This window comes from Talpa occidentalis, unplaced genomic scaffold (genome assembly GCF_014898055.3).
Source record: "Talpa occidentalis isolate TD23 unplaced genomic scaffold, MPIMG_talOcc4v2.1 talOcc4.12, whole genome shotgun sequence".
Classification (NCBI taxonomy): Eukaryota; Metazoa; Chordata; class Mammalia; order Eulipotyphla; family Talpidae; genus Talpa; species Talpa occidentalis.
Genome location: NW_023601212.1, coordinates 7003641 through 7022391, shown reverse-complemented (window position 1 = coordinate 7022391; position 18751 = coordinate 7003641). Strand labels below are relative to the sequence as shown.

Genomic DNA, 18751 nt, shown 5'->3' with positions numbered 1-18751 from the left:
GGAGGATAAGGGCAGGCAGGCAGTAGGTGTTCAGGCAGGGAAGAGGCTGGGAGAATGGGGACTAATGGGGTGAACGAGAGCCCTTTCGCTAGCCATGGGTAGAAGAATTGGGGTTACAGAGAGGGGTGGTCCTGGGTGAACTGTATCTGGGTTGATGGTGTTGAGCACCAGCTGGGTTGTGCTCTTGGGCTTCAGTCTGTTCTCTTGGCCACAGAGACCCAACCGCCGACCAGGCAGTGGTCACATGGTCACCTCCACCCATGTCAGCCCAAGACCCCAGACTGGAGAGCAGCACTCTCAGGAGTCACATGTTCGCATACACACTTCAGGGCCAGGGAGCCCATCTGTGAGGTGGAGGGAACCCCCAAAGTCCAATTCTCAGATGCCACCTCCTAAGCTGGCCTTGCCCAGGAGAGGCGTCAGGCCACTAGGCCGGCCCTTCCCTGCATAGACAGCAGTGGGGCCGCGCAGTTCTCCTCAGGTTATTTTCCGTGGACAAGTCAGCATGGTGAATTACTGACAGAGCTTATCTGTTTCAGTTCTCATCTCTCTGTCCTCCGGCATGCCTAACCACAGTGCCAGCATCCAGGTACGTCCTGGAATCAGTCACAAAGGCGCTCAGGGCTTCTTCTGCCTCCGGTGTCCCCTTCCTGAAAGCCCCACGCTCGGGAGGGAGCAGCCCACCCCTACATGAAGGTCACGTGGGGTGGACGAGTGAGGGACGGAAGGGTGGGCACACCCACTTGCCAGGGCTATGGCTTCTGCTTGTTCTCTGATGACAGCTCGGTTCTGCCTTGCACCAGTTTGAGCTCAGGCGACCCTGACTTCTTTGTCACCATCTTGGCACCTGTGTCACATCCCCTGTCTCTGAGGTTCCCATCTCCCTGAATGGCCTCTCTCCCTGAACCCCCCTAAAATCTTTGCCCACCCATTACCACAGAGCCTCAGGGATCCCTGGAGTGGACTGGAGACCATTGGGAGGACCACTTTTTGTTTTGGGGGTTCAAGTTTATTCTGATGACATAACATGTAGCTCAGTCCCTGGATCCCAGTCTTCCCCAGGGGCCACCTTCAAGCCATCCTGTTGTGTAGTCACTTTTTGGCAACTTGGAAGCCACCAGTGTGTGCACAAGTGTTTCTGGAATGTCCATGTGCATGCCTGCTGTGCCTTCTGCACGTGGGCGCTCCCGTCCCTGCTTCCTGGGCCCTTAGGGCTCAGGCCAGATACACCATTGGGATAGGAGACGTGACCAGCATCTTCTCTTTGCAGCTCTGTGTTCAGAAGTTACGGATATTGATAGAAGACTCCGATCAGAACTGTGAGTGGCCCCACCCCCTGCACCTTAGTTTCTGTGGGAGTAGGGCTTTCCTGAGAGAAGGCAGAACCTGTGACATGACTCTTCCGTGGAGACAGCATCAACAGGCCAGCACCCAGCCTTCAGATGTGTTGAGAGAACCAGCCTTTGTCCATGCAGTTGCTGCCCCTGCACCCACTCCCGTCTACAGGGGTGGTGGGACCTGCATGAGGCCCCTTAGAGGCCTGGCTCCAGGGAGGAGTCACAAGAGGGGCTGAGAGCACAATGGTGTGAGAAGGTAGCCATGCTGCCGCCTGCTCCAGCGTACCTCAAGATGTGTCATCTCTAGAGCCGTTGGTGTTCCCACGGGATTTGTGGGTGTGCTTGTGGTTAACCAGATATGCTAGCTCAGGCTGTCCTGGTCCTCCCCTGGGGAACACAGAGGAGCCTCCCCCACTTTGCCATGTACCTGGCTTGTTCCTTTTTAGATATGTTGTCAAGGAGTCCTACCAGTACCACTCCCTGGTGCCTGGGCTTTTGATGACCCTGGGGAGTTGGGGGATCATTTTGAGCCCAGGTCTGTCTCTTTAGAGGAGGGTCAGCAAGCCTCCTGGAAAGGGCCAGACAGTAACTATTTCCAGTTTTGCGGGCTTCATGGTTCCCGCTGTTGAAGAGAACCCCCACGGGACATGGCCGTGTACCAGTAAATCTTCACTTACAGAAACAGGCTTCACCCTAGATGGGACCTGTGGCTGCGTCTACCACCCCTAGCTGAGACAGGGTGTGGGGTTGGTCAGGGCACATGGGGCATCTGGGATGCATGAAGTCCTTGCCTGGCCTGGGGCTTTGCTACCACTTGCTCTGCCTTCCAAGACACCTTGGGGCCAGCCAAGGGCATAGTCCCAGGCACCTGTTTTGTCCAGACCAACTGGGCAGCCAATGTGCCCCCTAACAGAACACCTCTAAAAAGGGAAGATGGGGCCTCCCCTGGTGGCGCAGGCAGTTGAGCGCCACGCTGTGAAGCTGTCTACAGCCTCTGCAGCACCGGTTCAATCCTGGCCAGCCGGCAAGGGTCCCACATGGCGTGGCAGACCTCTCCTGTCGCACCCGCTGCTCTCCTCAGTGGTGTATTTCATCAGTCTGCCTGTTCTGCTCCCCGCTCTGTCTCTGGTGAATCCTCTCACCCTCCCGTGCCTCTGGACTGTACCCCAGTTCTTGTATAAATAAATAAATATTTTTTAAAAATTATTAAAAGGGAAGATGGCATGTACACGGCAAGATAGGGGAGGCTGCGCTGCACGCCAGCCCCAAAAGCCCATGGCTTAACCATGTTTCCTCATCCCCACAGTGAAGTACCTAGGTCTGTTGGCCATGTCCAAGATCCTGAGGACGCACCCCAAGTCCGTGCAGGCCCACAAGGATCTGGTCCTGCAGTGTCTGGATGACAAGGATGAGTCCATCCGGCTGAGGGCCCTCGACCTCCTGTATGGGATGGTGTGTGCCTCTCCTTGAGTCCTGCCCAGCCCTCCCCCAGCCTCTGCAGGTTGGGTGGTCCCCCTTCCTCACCAGCCCCCTTTCCAGGTGTCCAAGAAGAACCTGATGGAAATTGTCAAGAAGCTGATGACCCACGTGGATAAGGCTGAGGGCACCACATATCGAGACGAGCTGCTCACCAAGATCATCGACATCTGTAGCCAGTCCAACTACCAGCACATCACCAACTTTGAGTGGTGCGTCCCCCGCAGCCAGGGGTGCCCAGCGGTGCTTGGACACAGCTCAACACTCCCGCTGCCCCCCACAGGTATATCAGCATCCTCGTGGAGCTGACCCGGCTGGAGGGCACCCGCCACGGCCACCTCATCGCTGCGCAGATGCTGGACGTGGCCATCCGCGTGAAGGCCATCCGCAGGTTCGCCGTGTCGCAGATGTCCGCGCTGCTCGACAGTGCCCACCTGGTGACCAGCAGCACCCAGCGCAATGGCATCTGTGAAGTGCTGTATGCGGCCGCCTGGATTTGTGGGGAGTTTTCAGAGTGAGTGGGCCCTCTGGGGGTAAAGCGGAGTTCCCCCTTGAGTGGGTACCCCAGGATTCCTAGGGGGTGGATGCTGAACAGGTGCCCTGGAGGAGATCCCCATAGATCCTCCCTCTCAGTCTCGGTCTCCTGGTGATGCCCAGCTCCCTGCCAGCGCCCTGGCTCTAGACTGTAGTATCTCTGACACTTTCTGGTTGGAGGGATGTTTCTTTGACCTTAAAATTTTGTCATAAGGACTAATCAAAAGCCAGTAGTAGCGCACCTCAGGACCCAGTCCTCACAGATGCTGGGCTTTCTCGGGTTCCCAGCAACCCTCCCTCACGGTAATTGCAGGCTCTCCCAGCCAAATACCTGGCACGGTGTCCTTTTTTCTGTTGACCTTTCTTCATTTAGCTGCTCTAATGGTCACGCCGCTGCCATTGTGGGGCCGGGCACGTTCTCACAGAACCCCCATAGCAGAGCGCCCGACCCTGCTCTCCACCCTGCCAGCCGTGAGGCAGGGCTGGGGCGGGTGCAGGCATGCTCACAGGCCTCCGCTGTCCCCAGGCACCTGCAGGAGCCCCACCAGACCCTCGAGGCCATGCTGCGGCCCAAAGTCACCACGCTGCCTGGCCACATCCAGGCTGTGTACGTGCAGAATGTGGTCAAGCTGTACGCGTCGATCCTGCAGCAGAAGGAGCAGGCTGCCGAGGTGGAAGCGGCCCAGGAGGTCACCCAGCTCATGGTGGAGCGGCTGCCCCAGTTCGTGCAGAGTGCAGACCTGGAGGTCCAGGAGCGGGTGAGGGCTGCCTGGGCCTCCCCGCTCAGGTTGGGGCATGGGAAAGCACGGCCTCTGAAGGTGTCCATGTTGGTCTGCCCAGTGGTGGCCAACTTCTGCTCTAACAGGGAACCTGGGAAAATCCCCTTTCATGGCTTCACCCCTGGTGAGGAGGCCCTGGGAATCACCCACAGTTGGAACACAACAAGGGGGGTGCCCCAGAGCAGGTGGACAAATGGGAGGCAGTTTGAGGGCATGTGATCGGCAGGACTTGGGGTCAGTCGGCCTGAGAGAAAAGCCTCACAGGTGCCATGGGCCTCCGGGAGCCTTCTCCTTGCTCCAGAGCTGCCAGTTTGACGTGAGTCCTGGACATCTGCTGCGCAAAAGCTTGGGGAGGCTGGGCCTCTCAGGTGCTGGGGTTCTATTATCCAGACCGACAGTGCTTGGCAGTGCTTAGGGGACCCTGGCACCTGAGGTCCTGAGGACTCTGAGCCTCAGTGGTGCCCGTCGTGGTGACCTAGCCCTGCAGTGGGAGAGGTGGGAGAGGCCGGCCTCTGCTCGTGGAGGCCGCTCTGCCATGTCCTCTCAGGTCCCATTGTCTCTCACTCACCTATAACTCCCCCTCCCCCACATAGGCATCCTGCATCCTGCAGTTGGTCAAACACATCCAGAAGCTTCAGGCAAAGGAGGTGCCAGTGGCAGAGGAAGTCAGTGCCCTGTTTGCTGGGGAGCTAAACCCAGTGGCTCCCAAGGCCCAGAAGAAAGTTCCGATTCCTGAAGGGTGAGCCATGAGCCCGGTCAGAGGGCCTAGGGAGTTGGACAGGGCGTGACAGCCATGGCTGACCAGTATCCTGCCTCTAAAGGAACAGTGGGCGGGAGCAGATGTGCCCGGAACCCGCTGTTCAACAGAAGAGGGGCAGGAGGAATGGCTGGTGCCTGACCCTTGTGGGCTGGACTGACCATCCCTGGGATATCCTTTCGTTCTCTGGGTCTTGTTGCCCCATCCTCTGTGCCACCCTCTGGGAAGTGGTTGGGGGAGGCATTATGCTGTGGCATCCCCAGAATGTGGGTAAAGCTAGTGCCAAATCCAGTGTGCCCCAGGCTCTGCCTCACTGCTGTGAGCTGGGGCAGCTGCCCAGCCTTCCATGTCCTTGTCTCAAGGGCACGGCAGCATCTAGGGCCAGGACCACAGACTGGAGCCACCTTGTGACCCCACTGTGTACTATAGCCTGGACCTGGATGCCTGGATCAACGAGCCCCCCTCGGACAGTGAGTCTGAGGACGAGAAGCCCAAGGCCATCTTCCATGACGAGGAGCAGCGACATGCCAAGCAGCAGCCACCTGAGGTGGACGAGGAGGAGCTGGCCCGGGTGAGCGCCTTGGGGTATAGGGCTTCATTCCAGCATGCAAGGTTGAGATATCCAGGAACAGCAGGCAGCTGTGTCTCCCAGCTTCCTCCCCATTTCTTACCAACTCCACGCGCGCCTGCCCTCCGAATGGGGAAAGGAACAGCGTCTCCCCAGAACCCCTTCCCTGGCTTGACCGACCCTTTGGGCATTGTGGTCTGGAGATGGCACCCGAGCTTGTCTCAGCTCTGCCCCAGGAGCTGAGCAGCCCCAGGGAGCCTCTAGCCTCAAAACAAAGGCCCTCACCCCCACTCCTTGGGGTTAATACTGACTGCCTGTTACACCTTCTCCCGTGCCCCCCTCACCCCTCATCACTCACCATCTCCCTGTGGGTCCAAGGCTGGGAGATCTTGCCTGTTGCTCTGTAACTGCCTCCACCACGCCCACATGCTCGCTGACATGCATGTTGCCTCCTGTCCCTGTAGCGCCGAGAAGCCCGGAAGCAGGAGCAGGCCAACAATCCATTTTACATCAAAAGTTCCCCATCCCCCCAAAAGGTAAGGCGAGTCCCAAGACACTCTCGAGGGGCCTTCCCCCAGGTACTGCAACGAGGACACGGGGTCATTACGCAGGCAGACACGTGTGTGTCACAGTGGGTCCCGTGACACGATGACAAGAGAGTCAGTCCCGCATGGTCCCCGAGTCCGGCTAATTTACTGGCCCGAGGCTGCAGGGGGGCACTGACTTGATACCTGCTCATGTTTTCAAGTTGCTCTCACTATGTCATCAGTGCCATCAGCACACAGGTCGCAGTTTCTCGTCCTTGTGGTAAGATAGCTTTAGGATCCAATCCTGCAGCTCACACGTGAGCAGGCCTCACCAGTTGTAGTGGCCGTGCTGCCCATCACTGGCCTTTGGACTCCACAGCCGTGCTGGTGGGGACAGTGGGGTCTCACCGGGGCTTCAAGCCGCATACTCAAAGAAACAAAACGAGGCTCAGATGGGGAAAATTGACAAAATGCTTGGCCTCACCCTGCAACTGCCCTGAGTTGTTCACACGCATGCGTGCCCGGCGCTAGGGGAGCTGTGCTCCAGGAAGTGCCCTCTCCATGCCTTCTTGCCTCGTGATGCCTTAAAACTTGCTTCTGCAGAGGTACCAGGACATGCCAGGCGTGGAGCACATACCTGTGGTGCGAATTGACCTCTCGGTGCCCCTGAAAGTACCAGGCAAGCTTTTGCATGACCATTCAGACCTGGGGAGCCCCACACTCCAGGTCCCAGATGCCCTCAAGCCAGCCTTCCTCCTCCTCGGGCTGGTGTGAGCCCCTCTCTGCACCCATCTTGGCTCCTTGTCTGAGGCATGCCCTGAGGTGGCAGGCAGCGGAGGCTCCAGCCCTGCTGTGCCTGTTCTCCCTCGTTTTACCCCCAACCTCCTGCCCAGCTGCTCCTTGGCATTCAGAGGGGTGGGGCCTACCATTCCCTCACCCTTCAAGTGCAGTGTCTGTGGGGGATGCAACATGGGCCCTCTGCACGCTGCCGCCTGTAGGCATGCCCATGTCAGACCAGTACGTGAAACTGGAGGAGGAGCGGAGGCACCGGCAGCGTTTGGAAAAGGACAAGAAAAGGAGGAAGAAGAAGGAGAAGGAGAAGCGGGGTAAAACGCGGCGCCACAGCTCACTGCACACAGAGAGCGATGAGGACATCGCCCCGGCGCAGCAGGTGGACATTGTCACAGAGGAGATGCCAGAGGTCAGCGCACATGCCCCCCACAAAGGGCAGGAACAGGCTCTTCCTCGTCGCTCCCGGCTGTGCTTGAACCACCCACCCATGTCCAGCACAGGTGGTCAGAGGCCATCTTCCTCTGGGAGGCTATGAGCCCTGTCCTCTGCCCTGTGCCCCAGGATAAGGGGACAGGAGGACCGGGGATCTAGGCCTATGAGTGGTGGCCCCTCCCGGGCTCCCGTCCTCATTCCATTACCTTGCATCCCACTCGCATGCCTGGCCCTGCATTGGACACCCCCATAGGTGTGGGCCACTGGCCCTTTTGGGCGGTTGGGGAGCCAGGCCTATTAGACTAGGGCCAGGGCCAGGACTGGTTGAACTGGATACCAGATCCCTCTTCTCCCCCAGAACGCTCTGCCCAGCGACGAGGACGACAAAGACCTCAATGATCCCTATAGGGCCCTGGATATTGACTTGGATAAGTAAGTGGGGGCTGGATGGGAGCCTGGGCTTGGAGGTTCCCGTGCTAGGGGTGTGGGTCAGAACGCTGCCAAGGGGGTGCTGGAGTAGACCCTTGGTGTGGCCGAGACCAGCCTGGGGCCTTGCTTGGGGATGGGCAGGCGTGGCTGGTCCAGCCAAATCCCTGCACGGGGTGACTCTGCCCCCTCGGCTGCTCTTGCCACTCCTCTAAGGACAGACTCACCCTAGGCACCTGCAGTCAAAGCATGAGGTGTCCCAGCTTAGTGCACTCCCGCCCCGTCTCCCTCTAGTCACTTGCTGTCCCAGAAACTGTTCAGTCAGGCGCTGCCTGTTTGTAAAGGGACCCTCTCCCCTGCTACTGTAGGGGCATCACGCAGCCCTGAACTCCATGCCTTTGGGCACCTTGGGAGGGCAGGCAGAGCCCTCAGGCTCATCCCCTCGCCCTGACATCATCTGGGCTGCCCCCTTCTCTGCCTGTGGCCCTGCCTGCACTGGATCACTGGGCCTGGGTTTGAAGAAGGCCACATAGGACCTAAGCCCCAACCCCAGTTTTTCTTGGGATCTACACATGCCCTTGTTCTGATAGCAAATCCTGGTGAGACCAGTACCCCAGGCCACTCCTGTCCCCTAGTCCTGCTGCTGCCCGCCCGCTGGCTTCACCCAGCCAGTCTTGTCATGCCCCTCCTGACCTGGCCTCTCCACCCCAGGCCCTTAGCCGACAGTGAGAAGCTGCCCATCCAGAAACACCGAAATGCTGAGACCTCCAAGTCTCCTGAGAAGGATGATGTCCCTGTTGTGGAAAAGAAGAGCAAGAAGCCCAAGAAGAAAGAGAAGAAGCACAAAGAAAAGGAGCGAGAAAAGAAGCGGGAGAGTGAGAAGAAGGTAACAACCTGGGGGTCTTGTTTTCCTCCCCCAAGTGGCGGGAGACTCGCTCGGGGAGAGAGCCCTGTACAAGCTCCAAGTCCAGCCGGGGGAGGCCCTGGGCCCTCACCATCTTGTCACCGAGAGTGAAACAAGCCCCCGCTGACGCCTGCTGCCAGCACGTTCCATGCTGCACGCTCGCTCACACACGGGGAGGCAGGCCCTGGAGGAGGCTTGCACGCCGCTCCCAAGTCTCCCTGCGCTCGTCCACCCCGTGTTGGTCCTTCATGGCAGTGACCAGCCATCGTCCCTGGTGAACATTGCTGTTGGGAACAATGTGTCTTTCCCCGAGGATGTGTTTGAGGGTGTTCTTCTGATGACAACTGTTGGACCAAGCTGTGTGAGCCCCCCTCTGGCATCTCAGCTCCCAGACAGCTTGGATAATGCGGGTCCTGTGCCTGCTGGGGGCTCCTTTGGCCATGGGCTTGTCTTCCTGTGGTTTCAGGGTGAGGACTTGGATTTCTGGCTGTCCACCACGCCCCCACCCGCTGCTGCCCCAGCCCTGACCGTGGTAAGAGCCAGGGGACAGCCCGTGCCAGCCCCACACGGCCTGGGGTCAGGTGCGGGGTCTTTGCAACCTGGGCAGAGCTGCTCCATTCTCAGATGTTGGACCCTGCTCTTGGCACTGCCTCTGCCTAAGGCTGCATAGATGCCAGGGCACTCTTTGGGGGGCCCAGGTCTGGACCTGGTCGGTCTGTCTGAAGGTCTCTCCAGGCAGTGGCTTCAAGACTGGAAATGGCTGGGCAGCCAGCACAAATCCCCATGCCCCCCAGTTGTGCAGCAGCCTTGAGAGGTCCCTTACGTTAGTAGGTGGGGCCTGATGGCTCATGGTAAACCCCACCCACTCAGCTTCCAGCCAGCCCCCGGACCAGGCATCCTCCCGCCTCTGCCAGCTACTTCTGTTGTCTGGTCAGCCCTTACCTGCCAGTGGGACCAAGAGGCCAAGGGACAGGCGGGTCCAGGGCAGCTTGGACTCACCACTGCAGGGGTGTCCCCCGCACAAGAGCACTCGCGGGGGAAGAGGACGGAGGCCACCGTTCCTGAGCCCAGCAGCCCCTCTAGCCCTCACTCCTGGTTCCCGCAGGAGGAGCCCGAGGTGATCAGCACCTTGGCTGCCCCCAAGGAGGAGCACAAGGAGCCCAGCAAAGAGCAGCAGGATGAGGACGAGGAGGAGGAGGAGGCAGACCCTGACAAGGTGAGGGGCTTGCAGCGTGTGCTGTGGAGGCCCCAGGCCCCAAGTAGAGGAGGCCTGCCTGCTGCCCAGACCCCACCACCTGGGCCACCATGGTTTCCCCTGTTGCCAAGGTTACGGATATTGTTTTCATGACGGCTTTATCAAGCTGCACCTCACACACCTTACCACCATCCAGTTCCAGAAAATTCCATCACCCCAAAAGGAAACCATGTCTCCCTCAGCATTCACCCCCATCCCTTCCCCAGCCCCACGAACCCACTCTCTGTGGCTGTGCCTGTCCTGGACGTTTCTCGTCAGTGGACTCATATGGCGTGGCCTCATGTGTCTGGCTTCTCTCCCTGAGCATCACGTGTTCAGGGTCCTGGGTCCCTCCCCGTGGTGGCGAGTGTCAGAGCAGCCCCCCATGCATGGCCAGTGATATTCCCAGGTATGGGGGCGGGGGCACTGTGTGGGTGTCTGCACACCTGCTCTGGATACCTGCATAGTTTGCCCTCCTTGGCCATTGTGACTTGTGCTGCTGCGAACACGCGTGACAGACCGTGTGGACGTGTTTCATCTCAAGTTCATACCTTGTGTTTCCCGGTGTTGGGCCATCATGTTTGAGTCCTTAGTAGTTCACGCCTGCATCCTGGCCTTGGTGCACTTGTCTGATGGTTTCCCTGGGGTGTTTCTGGGGCCTCCTGTGTGGACCCCATCTGCCAACCCTGCCTTGTCCTGTCTCAGAAATCTTCCAAGCATAAGAAGAAGAAGCACAAGAAGAAGGAGGAGAGATCCAAAGACAAGAAGAAATCCAAGAAGAAAAAGCCTCTGAGTGAGGAAGCCTCAGGGCCCGTGGAGAACGGCGCAGTGGAGGAGGAGCCTCTCCCGGTGAGGGACTCCCTTGCCTCGGGCGCATGGGGTCCACGCAGGACCTGACAGTGCTGGGGGTGGGGGGTGAGGGGCTGCTATCCAGGCTGGGTCATGTGCCAGTGTCAGTCACCCTGTGGGGTGCCTTCCTGAGTCCCGAGTCACATGGGACTGATTTGTGCCCTGTGAAGCAGTTGGTGACTCAACTGAACTGTCTGTCCGCAGCCCATGTCCAGCTACTGCCTCCTGGCTGAAAACTCTTACATTAAGATGGTGAGTGCTGTGAGCAAGTTGGGGGCAGATGGGGTGGGGACTCCCCAGTGGAGGCCGCTCTGGGGAAAACAACCCCACACCAAGCATGCTCTCTGCCCTGTGCGATTGTGGGACCAGGGGCTGACGTGGTGGCGGACATGGTTTTCAGAGAAAGGACAGGAATGGTTTGAGAGTACAGACAAAAAACAGGCTGGTTCTCTCGGTGGGAGGTTATGGAGACTTGGGCTCTCTCTGCCCTTCATTTAGTCCCAGGGGGGCGGGGGGAGGGGGGTCTCATGGCTCCGCCGCTCCTCTGACCTGGCCGTGCTCTGTGCAGACATACGACGTGCAGGGCAGCCTGCAGAAGGACAGTCAGGTGACTGTGTCTGTGGTCCTGGAGAACCAGAGCGACAGCTTCCTGAAGAACATGGAGCTCAGCGTGCTGGACTCACTTAACACTAAGCTGACCCGGCCAGAGGGCTCCTCCGTGCACGATGGTGTCCCTGTGCCTTTCCAGCTGCCCCCAGGTGAGGGCCGGCCTGGGCGCTCCCCGGGGTCCCACTCAATCTTGTTCCCTCCACTCGTCCTCAGCCGTGACTGAGCCCTTGCCTAAGATGGGGGACAGGAGAGGGCCCTCTGTTCTGCCCCTGTGCCGCCCGGTGTGACTTAGGCCCTGCTCCTGCCATCCTCGCCAGGCATCTCCAACGAGGCCCAGCTTGTGTTCACCATTCAGAGCATTGTCATGGCCCAGAAACTCAAGGGGACCCTGTCCTTCATCGCCAAGGTACCCAGGCTCGCACGACACCTATGCCCACTCTGCAGGCTGGGATCCCCGGGACCCCAGGTTGTGTCCTGAGGGCCAGGAGGCCCCACAGGGCTCACTCCCCACTTACTCCGTGCCCTGCTCCCTGCAGAACGATGAGGGTTCCACCCACGAGAAGCTCGACTTCACGCTGCTCTTTCGCTGCACCTCGTACATGATCACCACGCCGTGCTACAGGTGTGCGCCCGCCCACCCTCCTGCCCGCCCCGTTCTGTGGGCCGCTTAACTCAGAGTGCCCTTGGACCTGAGGTGTGATAGGCCACAGATGGAGTGTCGTGTCGCCAGCTGTAGTTAGTACATGAAGTCCGAGTCATCTGACATGTCAGCCCGTCTGGTTTATTCACGCACCCCACCGGCCAAAACACACCTTCTCTGCAGTGCCGGAACTGGAGATGGGTGCAGGCAGGGTTGGTCTATCCTGACGCCTCTCCCTGGCACGTGGACAGCCGTCTTTTCCCTTGTCCTCAGGTCACCCATCATCCCCTGTACGTGTCCGAGTCCTTATCTCCTCTTCTTGCCAGGACATTGGTCAGCCTGGCGTAGAGCCCACCCAGCAACTACTTCACCTTAATCGCCTTGTTAAAGGCCCCATTTCCAAAGATTCTTAGGTCCTGAAAGTATTAGGGCTTCAACCTATGGATTTGGGGGCACACTTCAGCCATGACATCTTCTAAGACTCTTGGACACCTCCCAAACTCCAGGCGTAGAAGGAGAATGCCTGCCCGGGAGCTGGGGTCTCTGCCTGGTGTCAGCCTCTGTGTCCTTTCCACAGTGATGCCTTTGCCAAGTTGCTGGAGTCTGGAGACCTGAGTATGAGCTCAATCAAAGTTGATGGCATTACTATGTCCTTCCAGAACCTTCTGGCAAAGATCTGTTTTTACCACCATTTCTCCGGTAAGGGGTTTGATGTGACTGATAGATCACACGGCCTTTCCATACATGTGATTATCCCTCTGCTACCCAAGGGGACCTGCACGGGCCTTGCCCCTGCTCTGCACTGTCCCAGTCCCCAGGGCAGGCTTCACCCCTGCCTGCTCTGCCCTGTCATCATCTGTGGTGCCTTACCCCTGCTCCGTTGCAGTTGTGGAGCGGGTAGACTCCTGCGCCTCCATGTACAGCCGCTCCATCCAGGGCCACCACGTCTGCCTCCTGGTGAAGAAGGTGAGCCCACCCCTGCCCACCCCACCCCAGGGCAGCACGACTGTTGCCAGCATCCTCAGGCCTCTGAGCTGCTGCCCCCACTGCGTGTCCTGAGGTGGAGCCCCTCCCATGGTGCTCGCTGCTGGGAGGAGCAGGCCTGTCTTTTGCATGCTGCATGGCCCCAGGCTGCGGGCGCTCCAGTGCCACAGCACTGAAAATACCTGTCGTGGGTTTCCTGTCAGGGTGAGAAGTCGGTATCAGTTGATGGGAAGTGCAGTGACTCCACGCTGCTGAGCAACCTGCTGGAGGAGATGAAAGCTACACTGGCCCAGTGCTGAGTGCTGTCCGCGAGCCCTGCGCAGCCGACACGCGGGGGAGGTGGCTACCGTGTGTGCAGTTCCTGTCGCATGTACTGTACCAGCCCGTGCGTTACGTCCACTGTCGTCCACCACTTAGACGTTCAGGTTATGTGTTTCATTGATCTCTGTCGTCTTTTTCACTTTGACTTTTTCCACTCTCTGGTGAGAAGCCCTGTTCCAGTCCCCAGAACAGCGGGGCTCCTGGGGTCGAGAGCTAACTGCTCACGGCATGGGGGCTGCCGGTGGGCCCGCGGGGCCACCATCCCGGCCAGCTCCTGGGGGCCTAGGGTAGGTGCTTTCAGTGGGTAGGACAGGCTCCCCACACATTTGCTTCTGTGAAGTTGTCCAAGTCCCACAGTCTCCCCAAATACCCTGCCCCGCAGCATCTCGGGGGTGAACTAGGGACTGGATGTCACCTCGCAGCTGCAGGTCAGGTCTTGGTGTCCCCAGGACGTTTGGTGAGAAACAGCAGGCTGTCATCCATAGCGTTCTCCACATCACCCCCCATGTTCGTCTGCCACGGAAGGAACTCAGTGGATGCCAAGGCGGGGTGTCGCCGAGTGTAGGGAATCCACAGGACCCCTGTTAGAGCTGACCTCGTTGATTTTCGTTGTCCTCATTCATAGAAGCGTGTCTCTGTCAGTGTTGCTTGGGGTGCGTGCCAGAGTGCCGGTCTCCTTTTGTCACTGAACACTCCACAGGGCTGCCCCCACTTTATGCCACAGCAGCCGAAGGGCCCTTCCCGGCCCAGGTCCTCCCGGTGAAGCACGTGTGTCCCGGGGCAGCCTGGCTATTGTGCACCTCATGGGCGGGGGTGGGAGGTGGTCGGGGGACCCCAGGCGGCCCAGCCTCCCCCACCCCTGTGAGACAGAACCTTCCTCAGATGATGGTCCTCAATGACGTTTTAGCTTTTCCTTTTGATGAAAACTGTCACTTTAGCATGTAATCTATTACAGAATCCTGTGCAGTGATTCTAGAATATCAAAATTGTATGATGTGTTATATAAGAATTTGCTATCAACATTCCTGTATAAAGGAGAGAGATATCACGTTGCTGTCATGATTTTGTGTCCAGATGAGCCAATAAACTTGCAAAAACAGATGTCATCACCTATTGGGTCTTGTGCCCATGCCACTGTGCTCCCCTGGCCAGGTGTCTTCACACTGTAGCCACGGGTTCACGCAGTCCCTGATCTGCTCTCGAAGCGCCAGGGCTGTGGGGTGCCCTCAGGAATGTCGCGGCACAATGGGAGAACCTTGTCGATGTGCCTCGTCTCCTGGGGTGGGGGATGGGTGGGGGGGTGATAGGATTCCCTCCCCCCATCCAAGTTCCTGGGCGCAGGTGGTAGTGGACAGAGGGCTATCCCGCCTAACCCATGTGGCTTCTCAGCTTCCACCAGCAGTCCTTCCTCTCCCTGGGAACCCCACTGGTAATGGGATGTGCTGGGTAAGCGGCAGGAGCAGGTGCCAGAAGGAAGGCCCTGCTTGTAATTTGCCTCATTTCTCCCGGCTTTACATGGTGGGACAGAGATGACTTAGAGACTGGCTGGGTCAGTAGGTTGATTTGAGAAAAGTCGGGCTGGGCCAGCAGATGGAGTCTGAATCAACTCCAGCTTGAATCCCAGAACACGGAAGACAAGGTGAACACAGATGTGCCCCCACACTAAACCCCTAAACGCTGGCCCTCCAGGCGCCCGATGGGAGAGACACCGCCTGGCCCTGGTGTTCCTCCCGGAAACCATTCTGTCAGAAAACACCAGCCAGGAGACCCAGGGACCCTGTGTGCGCCCCCTGCCCAGTGGGGTGAGTCAGAGCATCCTGTGACGGGCCAAGCCCCTCGCCTGCGCCCTCAGTGAAGACAAAGAATCCGACCTTTAAGACCTTGAAACAGCAAGTTTGTGCCACACACTGGCAATCCCCAGACTGCTGTCCTGACTACCACCCACCACCCGCCAGGCCCCATCGGGCCCCAGGAGGACATGTGCTGTGTGGGGTGTTCGTGATGCTCCCTGGATCTACAGCGTCTACGCCAAGTGTTAAGCCGCGCAGACCAAGACAGAAATGCTTCTGTGAAGCTGGAAACTAGAAGCTCAGAGGAACACCGAGTCCAGGCTTGGAGAGCAGTCCCAGAGGGGCCCAGAATGGCAGAGCCCAGGCCAGAGGGAATGTTCACAGAGTCACCTCTGGCTGCATTGATTCCCCAGTCTTCTTGTCTGCAGACACCCCTCCAAGCCCTAGGCCAGCCGCTTGAAGCCTGTAGCTTAAGCCACACCGGGAGTACTCAGTGCAGACCGCTCCTGTGTCCCTCTGGCTGAGATTCAGCCCACTAGGACCTGAACCCCAAATTGTACTATGGCTGGCCTTGGTTTTCCCCAAACCACAATCTCACTTTGAGTCATCCAGAAAGCCAGCTAATCCCTGTGCCTGTTTCTGGGGTTGCCTAGATCCTTCATCCTGCCTGAGCCCCAACAAGGTTTCTCCCTGCTCCAAGGACTGCTCCGTGATGAGAAATGTCAGAGACATTTAATCATTCCATTAAATAGCTCTGCCAACTATTCCCCCGTGTCAATATGTACAAACCCTCGTTGCTGCCCTGCCCACCAGCTCTCAGAAAGGTTTGGGGGACCCAATGTGGCAGTGGGTTTGCTTGGCTGGTTCAGTCCTGTGGCGTCCTCGCCCTGCATGTGTGGCCGTCAGTGCTGCATCAGGCACTCGGAGGCATTTTCCAGAGTCAGGTTGGTCAGGTGTGGGGGCTCTAGACACGTGAGGCTTGGTGACATCAGGCTGTGGGAGACATGGGATGCCCTCAGTTCTGCTGTCCCATTCTCTCCCTCCTTCCGTCCTTAGGGGTCTTTGCTGGGCACCTGGGCCTCTTCCCAACTGGGGCATGCAACAGGCTGCAGGCAGATCCTCAGAAGCCAAGCCCAGAGGCCCTGCATGTTCTGTCCCTAAGATGACTCTGGGCAGGTGACAGCACCACCCCCATCACTGGGCTGTCAAAGCATGGGAAGCCTGGGCCAAAACCATTGGGTTTTGGTGCCTAACTTAGATGCCCCCTGCCACCAGAGGGCCCCCCCCCCAGGTCCCTACAGCCTCTGTCCTCTGGGTCACTCACAAGGCCGGGGTGGTTCTGCATCCAGGTGGGAGGAGCTCGTGTTTATTCGTGAGTGATGGGTGTGGTTGCAGAAGTGATGCCCAGATGTCCAGCATGTCCCAGGCACAGGAGAGCCCTGCCCGGCTGTGCCCACCTTATCCAACACCCCCACCCATCCCCACAGACAGGACCACCCCCAACACCCTTCCCCTCACCCTTGGAGGCCAGGTCAGGGCTTTTTAGAGAGGCAGCCTTACCTTGTGTTGGTGTCCTCTCTGAAAGACACCATGGGCCCTAGTTAGCCCCAAGCTTTGAGGTCAGGTATGCCTATAGACCCCGGGCCCCTCCACTGGTGCAAGTGTCCATCCTAGGGGTCCTCCCCTGCCCTGACCACCCACTGGGGCATGGGTAGGACCAAACTAGGGACACTTTAGCCAGGATGATCTGACCCCTTTGTGCAAGCTGAGCTCAGAGACCCTCAAGGAACAAGGAAGGGACTGGGGCTCTGAGCACAGGCCAAGTCCTGCTTCCTGGTGGTGTCCCCTACCACATACTTACCCTCAAGGTCGTGCACATGCACAAGCACACACACGGCATCTGATAAAACTTTGCGTTGGGTTTGGGAAAGGGAACTTACTTGTGCCACTCATTTCTACAATGACAGCGACAACAGGTTTGGAGTTGGGCCAAGTGGCCACATTCAGGGTCCCCTCCCTGAGCCCAGCTGGCTGACTCACATGTAAAGAAGAAGGCCTTGCACAGCCTTTTCCCACTGAGATGAAGACCTGCAGGGACAGGGTATGTGTGTAGGGAAAGTAGCCCCAATTTAGGGGGCCTGTGTAGGGAGATGTCCACCCATCCCCACCAGGTAATGAAAGGCCAGGAAGGGGTTGGAGAAGTGGACTCTCAGCCCAGGTGGACACAGTGCCTGAGCCCTACTCGCAGTTGTAGCCAAAGCAGACGACATGCGAGTCCGTGCAGTTGGTGCAGGAGATAGTCTCATACTGGAAGATGCCTGCAACACACAAGAGCTGGCCACGGGCTCCTCTCAGCCGCAGCCAGCGCCACCTCTGCCGCGGCGCTGCCGAGGCCCCAGCTTGAACAGGGACTGACTCACCACAGTGACGCTGACAGTCGATGCGGCCTGTGCGGGGACAAGAGCATGGGCGGCGGGCGTGGGGCTTCGGCCTACCTCCCCAGGTCCAGCCCATTTGTCCTGGCATGGCGCGAGCCACTGCGAGAGCGCCTCCAGGGGCCAGTCGGAAAGGTGGCAGGAGGCAGATCTAAGACCCGCCGGGCTGCAAGATGCCAGGCGCCCACTCCCACCTGGACCATCCCTCGCCTGCGGGACCCTCCCTCCCACAGCCGGCCCGCTCACTCTCGATGATGGCGTTCTGAATGAGGTGCACCTGCTCCCGGAAGATGGCCCGCAGCTCGTTGGGGAAATACCCTGGCGGGTGACGGCAAGAGGAGGTCAGACGGGGCGGGCGGGCCTCGGTCTCCCGCTCGCGAGGCGGCCGCCCTTACCCGGGAAATACATCTTCCCCTGGTACAGCTGATCCATCCTCTGGTACACGGCGCTGGCCACCTGGTCCAGCTTCTCCCGGGCTGGGGCGGGAGGAGGGGCGGTGAGCGGCCGGCCGGGGGGTCGAGCGCGGCCGGGGCGCGCCGGACGGGCCCGAACTCACTGATCTCCGCGGGGATGGCCAGGTGCAGCTCCCTCATGGTGTCCTGGCTCCACTCGGAGAGCAGCGAGCCGGACACGGGGATGTCGCCCACCCACCAGGACTTGAGATTCACGTGGTGGCGGTAAAAGGAAAATTTCTCCGAGAAATTGCCGTGGCAGTGCAGGCAGCCGCGGGCCAGCGCCGCGCTCAGGCCCAGGCACAGCAGCAGGGCCATGGCCCGCCCCCGCCCGCCGCCGGCCAACCAACGGCGCCCGCGCCACGCCCCCGCCCGCCGCCGGCCAACCAACGGCGCCCGCGCCACGCCCCTCCGCCGCGCACCAACCAACGGCGGCCCGCGCCACGCCCCTCCGCCGCGCACCAACCAACGGCGCCCTCCTGGGTCCCGGGCCGCGCTCACGCTCCGCCCCCCGCCCAGGCCCCGCCCCCTCAACGGAGTACCGGCGGCGCCAGCTCCGCCGCCAACCCCGGATTGGCCCCGCCCCCAGAATGCGGCGCAGACATTTGCTCACAGCCAGCTCACGCTCCTCCTGCCAGGGCGGCCCCGGCTCAAAGCCCCGCCTTGCGCTTCAGGCTGGGGTAAGCTCCGCCCACTGAGGGCGGGAGTCGCTAGCACCAGCCAATAGCGTCACGGCCCGTCCCCAGTTGCCAGGCAACAAGAAGCTCGGCGGTCAGGCCTTTCCCTTGGTTGGTCCCTGCGCTCAGAGGGCTGCTTCCTGGGAGGCCTCCGCGGGCGGCGGAAGTAGATCCGGCAGGGCGGGCGGGCCCGGGCGGGGCCTGTGGTCGTGTCCCTCCGCGGCGGGC

General features: G+C 59.6%; 2 protein-coding genes across 7 annotated transcripts in view; one reads left to right on the top strand and one right to left on the bottom strand.

Annotated features, from left to right (window-relative positions):
- Positions 1 to 15772, top strand: part of AP3D1 (adaptor related protein complex 3 subunit delta 1) — a 42542-nt gene extending 26770 nt beyond the window's left edge. Inside the window, exons 10-32 of one of the 2 annotated variants that reach the window (XM_037504992.2) lie at positions 540 to 589; positions 1271 to 1319; positions 2644 to 2789; positions 2877 to 3025; positions 3097 to 3327; positions 3874 to 4105; positions 4720 to 4865; positions 5313 to 5454; positions 5916 to 5987; positions 6582 to 6657; positions 6977 to 7179; positions 7561 to 7634; positions 8340 to 8514; positions 8999 to 9064; positions 9638 to 9748; positions 10472 to 10615; positions 10820 to 10867; positions 11184 to 11373; positions 11542 to 11630; positions 11761 to 11846; positions 12442 to 12563; positions 12751 to 12830; positions 13052 to 15772. In XM_037504992.2, the coding sequence (XP_037360889.1) occupies positions 540 to 589; positions 1271 to 1319; positions 2644 to 2789; positions 2877 to 3025; positions 3097 to 3327; positions 3874 to 4105; positions 4720 to 4865; positions 5313 to 5454; positions 5916 to 5987; positions 6582 to 6657; positions 6977 to 7179; positions 7561 to 7634; positions 8340 to 8514; positions 8999 to 9064; positions 9638 to 9748; positions 10472 to 10615; positions 10820 to 10867; positions 11184 to 11373; positions 11542 to 11630; positions 11761 to 11846; positions 12442 to 12563; positions 12751 to 12830; positions 13052 to 13147 (2777 nt within the window). In that variant the 3' untranslated portion in view covers positions 13148 to 15772. The remainder of the gene's footprint in view (positions 1 to 539; positions 590 to 1270; positions 1320 to 2643; positions 2790 to 2876; positions 3026 to 3096; positions 3328 to 3873; positions 4106 to 4719; positions 4866 to 5312; positions 5455 to 5915; positions 5988 to 6581; positions 6658 to 6976; positions 7180 to 7560; positions 7635 to 8339; positions 8515 to 8998; positions 9065 to 9637; positions 9749 to 10471; positions 10616 to 10819; positions 10868 to 11183; positions 11374 to 11541; positions 11631 to 11760; positions 11847 to 12441; positions 12564 to 12750; positions 12831 to 13051) is intronic. The other variant, XM_037504993.2, reaches the window with a different exon arrangement.
- Positions 15679 to 18185, bottom strand: IZUMO4 (IZUMO family member 4). 5 transcript variants are annotated; one of them, XM_037504996.2, is made up of 10 exons: positions 17951 to 18185; positions 17790 to 17870; positions 17641 to 17712; positions 17380 to 17406; positions 17202 to 17277; positions 17000 to 17047; positions 16900 to 16914; positions 16520 to 16537; positions 16284 to 16298; positions 15679 to 15952 (listed from the first exon to the last, which is right to left on the bottom strand). In XM_037504996.2, exons 1-10 carry the CDS (start codon positions 18162 to 18164, stop codon positions 15862 to 15864), a joined length of 657 nt encoding a protein of 218 aa, XP_037360893.1. In that variant the 5' UTR covers positions 18165 to 18185; the 3' UTR covers positions 15679 to 15861. The 5 variants fall into 5 exon arrangements, with proteins under 5 accessions (XP_037360893.1, XP_037360892.1, XP_054549009.1 ...); XM_037504995.2 differs by lacking the exon at positions 16284 to 16298 and having other exon boundaries at positions 17951 to 18167; XM_054693034.1 differs by lacking the exon at positions 16900 to 16914 and having other exon boundaries at positions 17951 to 18167.
- Positions 18186 to 18751: the final 566 nt, after the last annotated feature.